This window comes from Sarcophilus harrisii, chromosome 4, assembly GCF_902635505.1.
Source record: "Sarcophilus harrisii chromosome 4, mSarHar1.11, whole genome shotgun sequence".
Taxonomy (NCBI): domain Eukaryota; kingdom Metazoa; phylum Chordata; class Mammalia; order Dasyuromorphia; family Dasyuridae; genus Sarcophilus; species Sarcophilus harrisii.
In genome coordinates this window covers 369,910,581-369,929,883 of record NC_045429.1, presented here as the reverse complement: position 1 = coordinate 369,929,883, position 19,303 = coordinate 369,910,581, and the positions used below count along the sequence as shown (strand labels likewise).

Genomic DNA, 19,303 nt, shown 5'->3' with positions numbered 1-19,303 from the left:
TGAGAACAAAGAACTAATGAGAAAGCATGCTATCCACCTATTGATAGAGAACTGTAGGACAGATTATGGAATTAAATCTACATATATACATTTAGATGTATATACACATACATACATGTGTATGTACATATACACATACTATTTTCCCCCTTTCATACATGGCCAATGCATAAATTTAATTTGCTTAACTCTACATTTTAATAAAAGGGGTTTTCTTCTAATCTCACTGGAAGACAATCTCACTAAGAGACAAAGAACAGCAAGGTTTCTTTTTTTTTTTTTTAATTAGAAAAGCTGGATACTAGAAAAAGATAAATATGTTGACTAAAGCAATGGGCTATCTCTTTATGTTACAATCTTGTGAATATACATATATTAATTGGCTGATTCATGGAATACTATAGTCAATAATGAATTAAAGCTGTAAACAATCGAAAAGAGAATAGAAATATATAGTGGGAACAAATAAGGTGCAACAAATTATCAATGGAAAATTATCTGGAGATGCAACATAAAAGATGACAACCAACCAGAAAAGGAGGTGGGTATATCACGTACAGAAAGTGAAAGAAAACAAAGAAAATACACAACAGTGTAATGTCAAGAGAGCTAAAAAAAAAAAAAGGGAGGGGGAAAAAGGGGATGTGATGAGGGCACATGTTAGATAGACCCCCAAGGATTGAGATTCTCTCTCTCTCTGTCTCTCTCTCTCTCTGTCTCTATCTCTCTCTCTCTCTCTCTCTCTCTCTCTCTCACACACACACACACACACACACACACACAATTGAAGACTCTCATGAATAGTAATACCCTCATGAAGAATCTGAAATACATGAAGGTTGGAAAGTGATTATTGAGGAATGTTAAGATGATTATTATTTTCGGGAAAGATAGTTCTGTGTGGATAGTTGTGTAGGAAGACTAGGTAAAAGTGAGATGCCTATGTCATTACTTCATGTTGAAATGAAGTGGGGGTTGAGGAGGCTCAAGAAGGGTGGGAAGTGAAGTAAAACCAAAACAAAGTATAGCTGGGTTGCCTCAGTGACAAAGAGATTAAAAACTAGAGGGGAGGGAGAACAGATTTTGAGCAAGGAAATTGACTTGTTACAAGGGGGAAAAAAGGCACAAAAGTAACAGAACTTGAGAATAATGTCCAATAATGTTCCTGCAGAGACTAACCTCTTAGTCTTCAACAGTTCTTTGATTGTTTTTTATCTGTTGGGTTTTGTTTCATTTTTAAACACCAGGTGTGATGGACAAAGGAATACCAATGCATGACCACCCCAGCATACAACAATTTCAACACTAAAAGAATAGAGAGAAAGTAATATCAGTAGTATCTTTCCATGAAGTGAGAGCTGCATCTGTTTAATTTTATCTGTGGGTGAGTTGCTATTTTTTTGAAGTGGCTACTGTCAGAACATAGGGTGGTGGGTGGGGAATGAAGTGGGCTTCATTTTCTTGCCCAACATTTTAACAAAACAGTGCAAATGTTATCATCTTCCCCAGATGAAAGTGACTCAGTTTGAAATGTAGGCAGCTGTAGAACAGTCTCTCAAAGTTCTTTAATTAACTTAATCCACTTAAACATGATTCCTAAATAATCGAGTGCCTTGGCAACTAAACAGGAAAACTTCTGTTGTTAAAAATGTTTTAACCTTTATCATTTTCAGCTGGCAGTATAGATATAGGTTGAGTGGGGGTGGGGAACAGATCCAATCAGGGATAACCATATCAAATCACATCTCTTACTATCTGTGCGATGTTGGGCAAGTCAATTAACTAGTCTCAGTTTCCTCATCTGTAAAATGAGATTTATACATGAGAGGTTTGTACCAATGACTTGTAATTTAATCTCACCAATCAACTTTAACTGCTCTCTCCAAAGTTACCAGTGATCTTTTCATCCCCAAATGTAATGGTCTTTTCAGAAACCTCATCTTTCTTGACTTCTCTTCATCCTTAACATTTTTAGATCACATTTTTCTTTTTTATATTTTCTTCCGACCCATTCCTTCATCTAACACTTGCCCACTAACAATGAATGTGTCTTGTTCATGAAGCAGTCAGGAGACCCCTGTCATTGGCTATATGTTAAGAAGTAAAGTGTGAGACTTGAAAGGGAGGAAGGGTTATAGGTTATGATTTTTGAATGCCAATCAGCATTTTGTATTTCATCCTAGAAGTAATAACAAACCCCTGAAGTTTATTGAGTAGGCAACTGATAATATAAGATCTGATATTCCTTTTTTTTAAACATTCTTAGAAAACCTATTTTTTTAAAATAGTCTTTTATTTACAAGTTATATGTATGGGTAATTTTACAGCATTGACAATTGCCAAACGTTTTGTTCCAATTTTTCCCCTCCTTTCCCCCAGCCCCTCCCCTAGATGGCAGGATGACCAGTAGATGTTAAATATACTAAAGTATCAATTAGATACACAATAAGTATACATGACCAAACCGTTATTTTGCTGTACAAAAAGAATCAGACTCTGAAATATTGTCCAATTAGCCTGTGAAGGAAATCAAAAATGCAGGTGGGCATAAATATAGGGATTGGGAATTCAATGTAATGGTTCTTAGTCATCTCCCAGAGTTCTTTCACTGGGTGTAGCTGGTTCAGTTCATTACTGCTCCATTGGAACTGATTTAGTTCCAGATCTGATATTCCTTTGAGAAAATCACTTTAATGGCTGAATGGAAAGATGAAAATCTTGAGAGAACAGATGGTCCAGGAATGATCAACAGTATCAAAGAATGCAGAGATCTAGGAGAATGAAGTTTGAGAAAAGGTCTTTGAATCTGGCAGCTAAGCGATCATGAATAACTTTGGAAGGAACACTTTTGGTAGGAGGATAAAGTAAGAAATGAGATTGTAAACAAGGGATAAAGAAGAAAGTGGGGAAAAAAAGTAGAGCACCTATTGTGGAGGATCTTTTCAAGAAATTTAGCTACAAAGAGTAGAGGAGATATAGGATTATAATTAGGATAGAAAGATCAAGAGAGGACCTTTTTAAAAGATAGAGAAGACATGAGCATGTTTGTGGACAGTAGAAAATAAGTCAGTAAAAAATGGAAAGACTGAAAAAGGGAATGACATACACAGAATTTCCAATCTCTATATTTTTGTCCGCCTGCATTTTTGATTTTGATTGTACACTATTTCAGAGTCCAATTCTTTTTGTATAGCAAAATAATGGTTTGGGCATGTATACTTATTTTGTATTTTAATTTATACTTTAACATATTTAACATGTATTGGTCATCCTGTCATCTAGAGTAGGGGGTGGGGGGAAGGAGGGGAAAAAATTGGAACAAAAGTTTTGACAATTGTCAATGTTGTAAAATTACCCATGTATATAACTTGTAAATAAAAAGGTATTAAAAATTTTTAAAAAGGAGGTAGGGGATGACAGAGGGGACAATCTATTGGAGGAGACAGGATGGAATGGGATAATTTAAATAAGAAGAGAGGCTAACCTTAGCAAGGAGGTAATGAATGAAGGAAGAAAAAGTTGCAGAAGAGACCTGAGTGATAAAAGATGAAGAAGAGGGGAGAAGAGAGTTAATGGCCAATGGTGTCAATTATTTTTTTAAATGAGGGAAAGACCTTGGGGGAAGGGATGGGGTGCTAAAGAGGAACCATGGAAATTCGAAGGGAAGCTAGTAAAAAATTAAACTCCAATCCCTATTCAGGAGGTAAAATGAGAAAGAGTATAGTACTGATGGTCTAGCTGAAATTATGGAATGGCTCAATATATTAGGTCTTTGATCCTGGAATCAGGAAAATTTGAGTTCAAATCCAATACTCAATTTAGTACCCTGGTAATCCAAGGCCATTCAATTAAGTTGTTTGTCTTAATTTCCTCATCTGTAAAATGAGGATATTAAGCACTTATCTACCTCCCAGGATTATTATGAAGATAAAATGAGACTTAATAAATGTTTGACCTTCCATTCTTTCTTCCTTCACAGCGACTGCGATTATTATATTAGGCTTTGATAGAATTTAACAACATCAGAGGAAATATATTTCAAAAACCATTAGCAATCTATGCATATATAGATTTTTTTTTTTTTTTAGTAATCAGTAGCTTAGCAAATTTGGAAAAACTCAAATTACTTTTTTCCCCTTCTGAAAGTCACACCAGTATTTAAAATTTTAAGGAAACACTGCATACTGCTCAAATGTTCAGGCCTCCAGGGCAGAAAATCTGTGTCAGTCTTACTTTGCTCTCTAAATATGGAAATCTATATCTATTCCTTGGTAACTGGAAAACATTCAGTATTATGATACCATCTCTAGCATATTTTTTGGTATTGCCATTTTTAATTTTAAAAATTTCAGTTGATCTGTTTATGCAAATAGATTTTATTTGATGATAAATAGTCACATTACATTGAAGTCAAATCAGGATGTACTTAGTAATCACTGACTATATGCCAAGTAGTGTTCAACTGAACAGTGAAGAAACAAATCTTAGCAAGAGAAAGACAGTCCCTGACTTCAAGTATCTTATATTTTAATGGGGAGGGAGTAAAAGGTAGACAAGTCTGAAAAATGAAGGATGTTGGTCTGGGCCCTTCCCTAAAATGGAGATTCTCAGAACAGCTCATCAATAGAAGTCATTAGTCAAGTATTATTTATTAAATGCCTTTTATGTAGGCATGTACCTACTGTGTACTAGGTACTATGCACAGCTGGCCATATAAGAAAGGCAAAAATAAATGGATAGACCACAAAAAACAAAAATAGTTCCTACCTTCTAGGAATTCAAAATCTAATAGGAAGAAAACATGTAAATAATTATGTACAAACAAAATACATCCAGGATAAATTGGAAGTGATCTCACAGGGACACATTAAAATGAAGGAAGACTGAGAAAGGATTCTTGCAAAATGTGGGACTTTAGCTGAAACTTTAAGGGAGTCACGGGAGCCAGGAGACAGAGATGTGGAAAAAGAGCATTCCAAGACATGGCTGACAGCCAGTGAAAGTGCTCAGAGATGGGAAAGGAACTGTCCCTTTCAAGGTACAGCAAGGAGGAAAGCAAACTATAAAATGATTTAAATAGTAGGTGGTGGTTAGATTATGAAGGACTTTGAAAACCAAACAAGATTTTATATTTGATACTGAAGGTAATGGAGAGCTACTGGAATTGATAAAATGGGAAGGGAGGTGATAAAAATCAGACCTAAATTTCAGAAAATCAATTTGACAGCTAAGTAAAAGGGCAGACTACAGTGGAGAGAGACTTGAGGCAAAGAGACCAACTAGTAATCTTTCATAATACTACAAGTTTGAGATGATGAGATGCACCAAAGTAGGTGGTAGTGACAGAGAAGAGAAGAGGACATATATGGATATGCTACAGAAGAGAGAAATAAGACTTGACTACTAATTGTATAGGTGTAGAGTGAGAGAAATAAGGAGTCAAAGATGAAACTTAAATTGTAAATCCATTTGGCAGAATGGTGGTGCCCTGCACAGTAATTGTAGAGTTTGAATTGTTTTTTCCCTTTCTTCGCATCTCCCTCACTTAGTGCCTGGTACACAGTAGGCACTTAATATATGCTTATTGACTGACATAAGAAAAAAGAAACATTGTTGTGTCCCCTAGTCATTCTATACACTCTAGATCAGGGGTCCTCAAACTACGGCCCGGGGACCAGATGCGGCAGCTGAGGACAATTATCCCCCTCACTGAGGGGTATAAAGTTTCTTTATTTAAAGGCCCACAAAAGAAAGTTTTTGTTTTTATTATAGTCTGGCCCTCTAACAGTCTGAGGGACAGTGAACTGGCCCCCTATTTAAAAAGTTTGAGGACCCTACCTAGATTACGTAGTGGTTTTGGTAGCATACCTACATATTTGGAGATACCTGCACAAATATCCCATATCCAAAAGCTATGTGAAATCAGGAAATTGTTACAATAGACTCTCCATGCTGACAAGGGTAAAGTATTAATAATTTCATTCCCTCATAAGTATTGTTGAAGGACTATTGCGTATATTTGATGAGCAGATCACTCTCCACCATACTACCATCGTACTGTTAGTACAGGAGGGCTTTTTCAACAATACAATGAATCAATGAAAAGATTCCTGCATTAGGAGGAAGAAAATGTGACTTCAAATCCCAAATTTGTCACTCGTTTTTACCTTTTAGACTTTAGACAAGTTGTTTGATTTCTTTTGGACTTAGTTACTTCACCTACAAGGATTAGATCTGGACAAGTGTTCCAAGTATAGATTGGAATAACTAGAAGTCCCTCTATGTACCAACCAGCCTCAAGTGAGCCTAACACTAAAGAGACTCAGTGACCAGCTTGGTTAAATGGCTGAAATAGGTATTAGAGTAAATGTAAGAATGTATGTGAAAAAAAAAAAATCTATGAAAAATGGATACTCAGATCTCACAAACTCCTGTTTCTGACATGCAATATGTTTTTATATCCCTTTTAGTAAAAAGAAAAACAAAAATAATTTTATTTAGGATCGTAGATTATAGAACTAGGAGAAGCCCTAGACTCTGTCTATTCCAACCCCTTGATTTTATAGATGCAGAAACTAAAGCCCAGAGAAGTTAAGGGGTAACCCACAATTGCACTGCTAATAAGGGTAGGATAAACTCAAGGTTATCCGATTCCAAGTGAAATTCTCTTATTTTCAAATATGCACTTCTTTTGAACTTAAGCAATTTTTATTGCTTATATTATTTACAATATGTATTGCTTTTCCTCTCTCCAACTCTCCCCCAAAATGATCATATTATTCTGCATCACATTGATCTTCTTCTTTTGCCATAAAAGCTTCAATTGATGAAAAACAGTTCAATTTGTACAATATACAAAGCAAAGATTATTCCCTTGAGTGACAAATGAGACGTTTGTCATCCAAACCACTAACAACTGGATAGAAGACATTGAAACTTTTTAAAGCGGTTTAATATTTCCACAGTGGTTTTCAGCCAAAGAGTTTTGTACCTTTGACAGAACATCCCAAAGGTGGATGATTACAAACTGCCTCATCTCTATTTTATGCATAATTCATGTTTTTGTTTTTATTTTGTTTTGTTTTGTTTTCCTTTTTTAGACTGAAGATCACCAATTGAAGCAAGTTATTCCTCGCTTTAGTTTGCAACTAGTTTTTTGAGGAAGAAAGAAACTACACATAAGAAAATTGGAGAAAAGGGAAATATTGTCCCTTCTAAATCACTTCTTTATAAAATGATCTTAAGCAAATGAAAAAGAAGTTAAAGGATACAAAAGTATTTCCCCTACACTAGAAAGTGTGCTTCTTATTAAAATGAAATCCTTACTTTCTGCAAAGAAGTCAATACGAGTCAGAATGAGCAGTTAGCAGAAACTAGAATTAGAACATATTCTGTGATCAAGCAGATATTTGTGAATTGGAAAATAAAGCCTATGCCTAACAATAATCTTAATTAATCTCTTCATTATACAATCAACTCACTTTCTAACAAATTAGGAAGGAAAGCATTAACATAGATAATAGAAAACATCAGTCACTGATGGATCAATTATCCATTCAGAAATACAGCACAGTGTCTCATACATTAGTGCTTAACATAATGCTTTTTTCATAAATTCATTCATTCATTCCTCCATCCATTCACTCAGGAAAGGAGAACCATTGTTAATTCCCTTATGTCTGTTCTTTCTGTCTTTCCAGTTCTTCCACTTTCCCTTCATCTGAGAAGTTAGGTTAAGTACCTTGTCTTCCAATAGCAGGCTGCCACTTTCAAAAATTCAATTCAACAGTTAAGTATAAACATGCCAGTCAGTCAATAAATATTTATTAAATACCTACTATGTACCAGGCAGTGTGTTAAGTAATGGTGATACAAAAAAAAAGGTAAAATTCCTGTCCTTGAGGAGATATTCTAATTAAGAAGATATTAAAGAAGCAAATATATACAAAATTATATACAGGATGAATTGAAAATAATCAACAGAAAAATATTAATAATGATAAAAATAGCTAGCATTTTCATACCTTTCATGTACCACGTACTATGCTGAGTACTTTACAAATATTGTATCTTCAGATCTTCAAAACAATCTTGGGAGGTAATTATTATCCCCACTTTGCATTTTCAAGAAACAGAGGCAAACAGGTTTAAGTGATTTCCCCAATGTCAAACAAACTAGTAGATTCTGAGGCTGGATTTTAACTCAGATCTTCCCAACAGAAGGTGTAGTGTTCTAAACATTGAGCCACCTAGCTGCCTAATTAGAATTAAAAGGGATAAAGAAAAAATTCCTGTAGACAAAAGTGTCAAATGCATACCTGAACCAGATTAAAATGAAATTGGGGAAAAATAACAAAAATAAATAAAAGTACAATAAAACATAAATAAGATTATATTGTAAAAGTGTCAATGGTGTGGCCTGCCTTCATTCTTATCAACAGCTTAGTGTTTCTATTTAATATGATATCACTATGATATAAGATGAGATTTTAGCTGGGATTTGAAGGAAGTCAGGGGAGTTAGTAAGCAGAAATGAGAAGAGAAAGTACTCCAAGGATGGCAGATAATCAAAGAAAAAAGGGTCTCATTGATACAAGACATATAGTTATAGTTTTGTTTTTCAACTGTTTCAGTCATGGCCAACTCTTCATAACCCTATTTGGAGCTTTCTTGGCAATAACACTGGAACAATTTGCCATTTCCTTCTCCAACTCAATGTAGAGATGAGTAAACTGAGGCAAACATGTTAAATAACTTGCTCAGGGTCACACAACTAATAAGTATGTGAGTCTAGTTTTGAGCTCAAGAAAATGAGTCCCCCTGGGGCCTGGCACTTTATCCACTCTGCCATCTAGTTGTCTTAGTATAAAGTAAGGTGATTAATAAATGCCTTTAATGACATAGTCACTACAAGTCATGAGCTTACATCAAATAGGAAGAAGTAGGTAGCTCTGAGGATCAAGAATGTATTTACAGAAAAAAAATTGACTTCAAAGTCAGAGGATTTGAGTTGAAATTGTATCTCTATTCTTAATGTCCGTATGACTTTGTTATTTAATTCTTCAGGACTCCAGTTTGCTTATAAAATAAAGGAACTGAACTGGAACCTCTGCGAAGCCTCATCCATCTCTATATGTAAGATCTCATGACAAGGGCTTTGAAGAGGGTATATGAACTTTTAAAAATTTGAATTGCAATGTTTTCCTCTGCAATCTTATATATTTTATTTTATGCATTTAATCTGCAAAAGAGTCTATGAACTTCCCCAGAATGCCAATGAAGTACATTATATTTTAAAAAAAAGTTTAAAAATCCTGAGCATATGACATAATGTTACTGAGCAAGAACAAGGAAAGGCAAAATCTGTGTAACTTGGGGACAGAAATGAAAGTGGGAGGTATTAAGAAATCAGAGAAAGAATACCTAAAAGGCTACTCTCAACTTTTGATTGGATAGTAAGCCTATGTCTCATGCAGCCCCACAAAGGATCTATTAAGTTTTTAATAGGTAGACACAACACCTCATGAAAGTTAATTTTCAAAGTGTATGACAGAGAGTTGATTGTATAATGATTTTGCAATGAGCAAAATAAGGGGAAAGAATAATGGAAAAACCTTTGTCTGATAAAGTGCCAGAGAATCAATGACTTTTTGGGTCAAACTTTGCTTCCTGAATACATGATGCACTATTTCTCAGTAAAAATAGGGAAAACATATAATGTGATTGCTATTCATGTTATATGAAATCAGTCTGACTTACATCATTTTTCTACTATATTTTTACCTACTACATTATTGCAAACTATTTCAGACTATAAGGTAGATTGCATTTTCTCATAAGATCAATGTCACTTTAGGGTTTGCATTCATGATAACTTCATAAACTAGATGAATTACAGGGTTTTGTCTTTGAGGATTTTCTTTTCTTTCTATGCTCTCTCTCTCTCTCTCTCTCTCTCTCTCACACACACACACACACACACACACACACACACATACACATACACATATACACACACACACACACACAGAGGAATGTCCCCCAAATACAGATCTTAAAAACACTAAAACCAACACATAAATATTTCAAACATCCATGATTTCATTAATGTGGATTTTCCTCCAACCTATGCAGATGGTAATAATTCCTCTATAACTTATATTGTGTTAAAAATTCATCATTCAGGGGCAGCTAGGTGTTGCAGTGGATAGAGCACCAGCCCTGAAGTCAGGAAAACCTGAATTCAAACCTCCTGTCAGACACTTAACACTTCCTAGCTGTGTGACCCTGGGCAAGTCACTTAATCCCAATTGCCTCAGGGAAAAAAGTCATCATTTTGCTGCCATTTTGGTGGTGTGTCTTTCTGAACTGAAATAAGCTGATTACTCCTACGGCTTCATTTACTGGGCAGTGGAAGAACTCAGTCCCAGTCGGATCTCAGACATCTAATTATTGTGTAATCTTGGGACAAGTCATAACTTTATTTTTTTACTTCAGTTTTACTTCAGTTTACTCATTTATAAAACAATTTCTCAGTGTTGCTATGAAAGAATAAGATACTTGCAAATTTTCAAACTCTATCTAAATGGTAATTATTATTAAGGTACAAAAGTAAGGAAAAAACAATTATAAGTACTTAAAATTTTAAGCAGTAAAAGTATACACCAAGTTCTATAAAGTAAGGATAAATGTTCAGTAAAATTATGACTATCTAAAACCTTTTAAGGATAAGATGTTTTGATTAGCAGTTACTTTCCCAAACTTTAAACAACTTAAAAATACTTAAATAATTGAAAAATGCAATACCTTTTCTACATTGTATTGTAGTTTTTCTTGAATTTTTAAACTGAATATCCTAAATTATAATGTTCATGGTCACTATTATGAAATCAATTAATAAACTATATACTAATACTATGCTGCCTTCACAGCTTGGTGACTTACAAAGAATCATAGGATCGCAGATAGTAATACTCAGAAGTACCAATAAAGATCATTTAGTCCTTTATTCTTCAAATAAAGAAACTGAAGCTTAGAAAAGTAACTTGTTCAAGATTATAAAGATAACTTGCTCAGTTGTAGCAATCCCACTTCTTTCTCATTTATTTTCTATTTTAAAAATGATCAACTAGGAAACAAAATAACTAGGCTTGTTATAATTATATTACATAAAAGTACTTAGAATATGAATGAGAATTTGTAGAATCTATTGTGGATTAAAGATCTTTGTGGTTGTGTGGAGGGTGTTTTTTTCTTTATTATTTATGTAAATATAGTATTTATATTTTTATAGCAAATTTGTATGTATATAAATAAGCATGATATTGAACAAAAAAAAAAATCCAGCCTTGAAACTAATCATACAAAACCACTCCCACTTTGAATGACCTTAATTTATATTGTACAATTCTTTTCCATATATTTGTATATTTGTATATAATCTCCCCAAATAGAAGGCAAACTCCTTGAAGACAGAAACCATTTGGTTTTTCTCCTTTTTATGTATTCATATTATACAGCATTAATGGCATCTAATAAGTACTTAATCAATATTTGTTGGTGACTAATTTAAGGTCATCTAAATATCAGGCCAAATAAAGACTATCAGGAAACGAGTGGTGTTGAGTTATTATACTTAATGTTTTCTTGACAGTGATCAGTATCTTTCACTACAAAGGCAAAAAAAAAAAAAAAAAATTAGCAAGTCATTAATTTGTAATTTGATAAAGGAACTTAGAATAACTCAGAATTGCTAAGACAAGTATTAACAATATTTTTGATAACAAGTACTACTGCCTTCTGGTGGGAAACAAGAATGATTAAAGAAGTTAAAATGAAGGTGTTATAATGAATTGCCTACTAAGTACTTAATGTTGATTGAATTAAATTGAATTTCTTAGCCTTTAGATTTAGAGCTGAAAGACATTTTAGAGATTTTATTTTATAGAGGAAAAGAGACTCTGAAATAATCCTAGTCATTCCCATTAAGTAATAAGAGACAGGAATTGAATCCAGTTCCTCTCATCCTATATTGGAGTGTTCTTTCCATTAAGCCACATAATTGTGCAGTAGGAAATGAATGGAACAAGAGGGATTGCTTGTATTTGGATTTTAGATACATATTTAATTGTAATGATTCATTCATTCCCAGAAAGTTGGCTCTGCTTTGGAAAGATAATGACAACATCAAATCTACTATAAAATTATTTCAGTTTCTATTTATAGCTAAGAAAGAAATATACTCTTTAAATATTTACAATGCACTTAAAAGTATAAATTGGAGAGGGAGGGTACAGTAATCTCCTCATGTATTACCTCAGCATGATTTTCTTAATTTTTGAGAAACCACTGTATAAAATATATTTGGAAAACCTCATTTACAGCATCTCTTTCAAGTGTGCCAAGTAATTTTACCCTATTCTTCTTCACATAGTTCTTTAGTTGGGAGGCCAAATGTTATTACAACTCTTCTGATTATAAATCCATGGTTCTTTTCCTTTAGAACAGCTTCATTTAAAAAGTAGAATTACATCCCTGACCTTTCAATGAAAAGTTTATTCCAAGTAAACCACATGATCTTTTAAGTTCCTTCCTGAAATCCAACCTTGTTCTTTTAAAGGGAAACACTTTATGACAAATGGGTTTAGGTGTTGGTCTTGAAAATGATAAATGCCAACAATATTATTTTTTAAATTAATATATAGTTGGTATTTGATATGATCCAGTAACTAATTGTAACAATGAGTCTATCTAAATCATCCAGGATAGATTGTACTGTTATAAATGCTGAAAATCTTGAGAGTTTATCCTTCCTAGGAAAGGGGAATGGAAGTCAGTCTGAAATACTTTATATCACCCAGAAAGGGAATTCTAAACCAATATTCCAAATTCCTTTTGGATTTTTTGCTTGTATTCTTCAGGAATGTAACATCAGCCTATACAGAATTTTCTCTAAGAATGAACTGATTTCTTTGTCCCAAAATTCTAGCTTAGAAAGCATATCAAATATTCAATGATATTCGTATAATAAAAATACAATATAGTATTTTTGTAGGTACCATGGTATAAGGTAAAGTGAATTGGACTAGGATTATGGAGACCACCATATTCTTGATCTTTCATTCAGTAGCTATGTATTTATTTACTCTCCAGCATTTTATCTAAATTCAGTATTTTCATTTAAACCCATCTTCAGTATTTGTATCTATACCTAGCTCAAATGTTAAATTTTCCATGAAGGCTTCTCTAATTTTCCATTGTTAACATTTTCTCTCAATCCCATATTTCATTTTTACTTAAAAAAACACTTTAATTCATTCATATCTTATTACTTTATATCACAATTACTTCTGTATATATGAATGAAAAGGTATTAATTAGAACTTGGAATATAAATAGAAATACAATTAAAAAACAAAACAAAGATAGTATCTCCTTTAAAGAAGCTCATTTCTGAAGAGGGGATAACACAGCTTCAGGATAAAAAGTGTGTGTGTGTGTGTGTGTGTGTGTGTGTGTGTGTGTGAGAGAGAGAGAGAGACAGAGACAGAGACAGACAGACAGACAGAGTATGTGTATGTATGTGTGTGCACGTTCATGTTTAGGTCCCTCTGCTTAAACCATAAATAAATTCTACTAAGAACAGAAACTCTTCCCAGATTCTTCAGCACCTAACAGAGTATTGCTCCCAGCTGATATTTAACAATGTTTGATTAATTGGATTCCTTAAAGTCTTTTCTATTGATAAATCTTAATTGACCAAAGGCTTGGTGGAAATAAAGTAGTATTATAATGGTGAGGGCAATGTTAAATTTAAACTTTAACAAAAATTATATTCACTATCTAAAGCAGATATTCTTAACTTTGGGTACATGGATCCTCTCTTCACAAGATTCCATGGATCAATTTGGGAAGAGGGGGTTAACTCTGGATGGGAAATTTGTTTTAAGACATTATTTTGAAAAAGAGATGCACAAGCTTCACTGGACAAGAAGGAGGAAGAACAGGAGAAGGAGGAGTCAGAAGAGGAGGAAAGAAGTTAAAAACTCTAATCTTAAACATTACAAATAAACAATAACAAAAATTTCAGTAATAAAGTTTCCTTTTTAATAAAGCACAAAGTAAAAGTGTGGCTAAGAATCACGCAGTACTTAGATTATCATGAGCCATCTAGAAATGTTCCTTTAAATTCCAGCTTCTTAAATTGTGGGTTGCCAGCCCATATGGGATCCCGTAATTAAATGTGGAAGTTGCAAAATTATGATTTGTTATCAGTAAATGTTTGATTTACATATCTATTTTTATGCCTATATACCTGGAGTAGCATAAAAATTTCTCAGGCAAAGAGAGGCTGCGAGTAGAAAAAGTTTAAGAAGCCCTGCCTTAGACAAAGTTTTGTATTGCAATTAATATCAGCTGTTCTGACTCCTTAAAATCTAGGGGAACAAAAGACAAAAGACATCTCTAATCAATTATTACTCTAAGTCATTTAATAATAATCAAAGTGCCCCTTTTTTTTTCTAGATTGGAAATTTCAGAATATTAGCATTTCTATAGTGGGAAAAGCTCTGGTGCACTATTCTGGGCCCAGCAATTATCCTATGGGAGCACTGGGATCAAAACATGGAAGTTACTCTCTGTGTTGTTAGTCCAGGAAGTTAAGGATATAGCCCAACTATCCCTAAATCCCCTTTAATCATATTACTGATCTATCCACATTAATTTACCAAAATCATCCTTGGAATTCTATGAAAAATGTTTTCCCAAATTAAAGTCTAAGGACAATTTCAAGAGCAGAATGGCTGATTTTAATTGCAAAAGGTCATTTAAATAAGATGCAATTCTAGGAGAGAGACCATGATCTGTATTTCCAAGACATATTTCAAAATTCCATTATTCATGATATACTTTGACCCAATCTATTTTGCTTTGGATAAAAGGATGCTCTCAACAGAGGTTCTTAATCTGTGATCCATAACTTTAAATACACATGTACACATATGTATTTAGATATACACACAAACATATATTACATATAATGTTCAAAATAATTGATTTTCTTTGTAATCCTATGTGCTTTATTTATTTTATGTAGTTAAACCTTATTTTGAAAAGGCTCTATAGTCTTTACCAGATTGCCAAAGCAGTCCATGATATATACACACACAAAGATTAAGAATTCTTGTTCCAGTATATTGTCTCTTCTGGCTAGGAGGGATTCAGCATTACTTAATCATGCAATCCTTTTCATTGTCCAAGAAATTTCTGCCAGCCTGATTCCCTGGGCTAGTCTCTATGATCTTTCCTCCTTTCTTTTCACTAAAAAGTTTTTTTTTCACTTTTAAGCAATGTCCTTCCAGTAAAAAAAGTCCTAACTGTCTAAATGACTGTGTAACAAGTTTTTAAAAGAAATTTGCTCCTCAGTTCAATCCTGCATTGGTGATGTTACAAGCCAAGAAACTGTTCCTCTAGTTAACTTATCCTTAAGTGCTCCCTATAACTATTTCAGCAATGATTTTTTTTTGTACTGGAAAACACACTTAATCCAATTTGAACTCTTACAAAAGGGAATTTCTTTTTTTTTTTTTTTTTTTAAAAAGAGAATTAGAGACAAATTTGGCAATTTTTACTCAGTATTTCCAAGTTTAGGAAAAGTATCTCCAAGTTCTGGAAAATATCACTCTATTAATCTTCAGAATGTAACTTTTTTGGTATCTAACCAAGTATAGAAAAGTGTAGAAAAATGCATGGAAGTAGTATACCAGTCATATAAAATCCCATGTTTATAAAGTGAACCTGTTTGCAAACCGACAAAAGCAGTTTCTAAACTAAGGCAGGAAGAGAGATGTTTCAATATTATAAACTGAAAATCTTTTTTTTAATTAGCCACACTTGAAATGCTAATGATACTATGAAAGTGCTGGAAATAATAATTGCCAGCATTGTTTCTTTATAAACTAGCTTTACTAAAACATTCTGATTCATTTATAAAGCTCCATAAAAGCCACCAAAACAAACATTTTACACAGGGAAGCTTTCATTAATAACTCAGAATGAATGTATCCAAATGGAAAAGTATGGTATTTTTCAAGGGGACAACAGAGTAGGGTGGGATAAGGTCAATAGCATCACCAAGTCATCTAAATAAAAGGGGGCAGAGGAGAGAAAGTGATGTAGGGGAAATGAATTAATAACTTTCTTAGATAACAAATCTATCTTGCTTTGGATTAGATTTGTTTATTTTTAAAGATTATCATCTGAGAAAAAAATTCTGTCTCTACTTGCTTGATGATAACACTATATACTCATCTGGTAAGTCATTCTGGTGCTTTTGTATTATTTTTTCAACTTATATTTTAAAAGTTATTCATTAATACATAAAAAAATCCAAGATTTGTATTCCTTAAATGTCCTGATTTGAGTTGGACTAGGTGACCTCTGATACCCCTTCTAACCCTGCAATTTCAATTCTCTTTTAAGTTCAAAGCTTCTGAGGACAGAGATTTGGGTCAGGAGGCAATGAGTGTTAAGGGAGAGATCAATATTAATTAAGTTATCAAGTACTGGACTTAGTGATTCAACACTCTGCTGGGATTCAGTAGACCCAAGTTCTGAAGCTAATCATTAAGTAGCTTCCTGACCTTGGCCACGTCACAGTCCTTCAGTTACCTCATCAGCAAAGGAAAGAGATTAGAGGAGATGGCCTCTAAAATCCTTAGCAACTCTGGCATTCTCATTCTACACTTGCATAGAACACTAATGTTATTTCCTTAGTAAACTGTCCCTTTGAAAATGCAGCATTTTTTCTTTCATTCAACAACTCTCAGAGTCATGACTGGTTCACATCTTTCACCCAAAGAAGCATCTCCAGTTATGAGCCACTGGCCTAGTTGTGCAGTGCAGGAGATGGTTCAGAGTTTAAAGATAACCCAGAATATCCAGCACTAAAAACTGCTGAATCAGTTATATGTCCTCATTTTGAGAGATCACGAGCAATTAGATGCTCCCTCCCCTGTCTCTAACTTAGAAAAAAAAAAAATCTTTCCAGTCCTCTCAGAGGTCAACTGTAAAGGCACTCTCCGGGAGAAAAGCCTCTGTCAGCCAAGAATGCTGTGTAACCCACTACTGAAATAATTCTAGACTTTATCCAAAATCAAAACACTTTTTTAAATAGAATCATCAAGGATCACTAAATACTGCACTTCGTGATAGGTAGGCCTTTTGATTTTCTAGGTTGGGATAGAAAGGATGGTGAGATCACTCTCACTTCTAAAATCAATGAGTCTATGATTCTGCTTCTTGCCTTCCAGGGTTCAGGAAGCTGGAGGTTTTTTGTTTTTTTTTGTTTTTTGTTTTTTTTTCCCCCCACTCAACCGTCTGGCGTATGTAACCCTAAAAGAATGCAGCAGGAAGAAGCCCCAGTAAGCATCCAGCCAAAACATTTGTCTACGGTTTTCTCCATAGTAGTGAGGCAGTCACACCAAACTCCTGCTAATAAGAATCTTGGACAGAGTCCACAGATACCAAGCTTTCCTATGGTCTTTCTCAGCCCCATTCTGATAGGCAGAACTCATCAAAGCTGAGATCTGCGTCCTGCCAGGAGCAGGAGGGAGGATGCGGGAAAGAGTAGAGGGAGAGGAGCCAGGATGCTCACAAAGTGGGAGACTGTCAGAAAAGATGGGGGAATGGATGGAGGGGTGTGTGTGTGTGTGAGAGAGAGAGAGAGAGAGAGAGAGAGAGAGAGAGAGGGAGAGAGAGAGAGAGAGAGAGAGAGAGAGAGAGAGAGAGGCCCCAGGGCCTCTTGGCAAAGGGAGCAGTGCTTGAGGCTCACCCGCTGGGAAGGCGGTAGGTGGCCCGGGCCTTCCTACCTGTGGTGGAGAGCACGGTGCTAGCGAAGAAGAGAGCGGAGGTGAAGTCCCAGTTCCAATTTCCCGAGGCGTTGCTGAGCACCGAAACGCCGTAGTTGCTGGCCTCCAGCACCCGCACCAGGAACTGCTCCAGCTGCTGCTCCGACAGACACTTGTGTTCCTCCAAGAAGCGCTGCTTCAGCTTGCGCAGCTCCTGGCGCAGCAGGTCCTCGTAGGGCAACTCCACGGAGGAGAAGACCACCGCGCCGAAGACCAGGTAGAGCAGGTAGCCCAGCACTAAGAAGGCGAAGCACCAGGCGGAGCGGTGTCTCTCTACCAGCCGCACACAGGAGCTGCCGGCCAGGGACTGCAGCATCTTCCCCAGCGCGCCGCCGCCGCGGCAGACCCCAAGAGAGCGCGAGCTTGACTGCCGGGAGCCCAGCGCACCAGCCCACACACACACACACACACACACACACACTCCCTCACGCGTGCAAAGCCACAGACATTCACGCACACGAGCCCCGAGGATCTGCAGTGGAAGGCAGTGAATCCCTCAATGAACTCCGGGGTAGCCCTGGAGCTCACTCGGACGCTTGCGGTCCCCCCTCCAGCGGCCCCTCTCCAGCTACCACCAACACAGCCCGCCTCCCCTCGCCCCCGCCGCCCGTTTGTCAAGGCGGCGCCCAAAGTTTGAGAGGTTTAGATAAAGGTTCCCTCTCTCCTCGCCCCGCTTTCTTCACCCTCCCCCTTCCACTCCCGGCTCCGGGCTCCTTTGTGCACTTGGGTTCTCCTTGTGATTGGCTGGCTGGTATTTCTTTTTTTTTCCCCCTCTCACTCGCTTGCTCGTTCGCTCTCCTTTTCCTGTTTCCTCTCAGTAAAAAAAAAAAAAAGCCCCAGATGATGTGGCGCTGACGTGGTTCCCCGGCTCAGGTAACCAGCAAGTCCAATGAGTCTGTAGGTCTGGAATTGAACTTCGCCAAAGCTGTAGCTATTTCCTGGAAAGGGAAAGATTCAACTTCTGACAATCCGCCTTCCCTCCACCCTGTAAGATGCACAGAGCCAACATCCCTGCCTTAAAGGTGTATAATGCTAGCCCACCTTTTTCGGGTTCCCCCGATTGTGGGATAATTAAATGAAACTATTTGATTAAACAATAGATGAGAACGGGGCTTTTTACCGAAGAACAGAGTGAGTTTATAAAAGTTGGGGGGAAATACAACTTCTATGATACATCATCACTCTGTTGTCCGTAACTTACTCATTTCTAAATTAATTTTCTCCAAAATATGAATTGATCTATACACAAAAATTGTTTCTGCTGCTTGGGGGCGGGGAGAGAGATCTGTGATGTTTCAACCTAATACATTAGAACTGGATTGAAACTAAAACTAGAACTAGACACCATCTGAGTCCTACCCTGTTACAAATCCTTTTACAGATAAAGAAATTCAGTA

At 35.7% G+C, this 19,303-nt stretch overlaps 1 protein-coding gene across 1 annotated transcript in view; it reads right to left on the bottom strand.

The window, feature by feature from the left end:
* KCNK1 (potassium two pore domain channel subfamily K member 1) overlaps positions 1–18,708 on the bottom strand; it is a 65,358-nt gene extending 46,650 nt beyond the window's left edge. The window contains exon 1 of the mRNA XM_003767817.3: positions 17,868–18,708. Within this exon, the coding sequence (XP_003767865.1) occupies positions 17,868–18,222 (355 nt within the window). The 5' untranslated portion in view covers positions 18,223–18,708. The remainder of the gene's footprint in view (positions 1–17,867) is intronic.
* Positions 18,709–19,303: the final 595 nt, after the last annotated feature.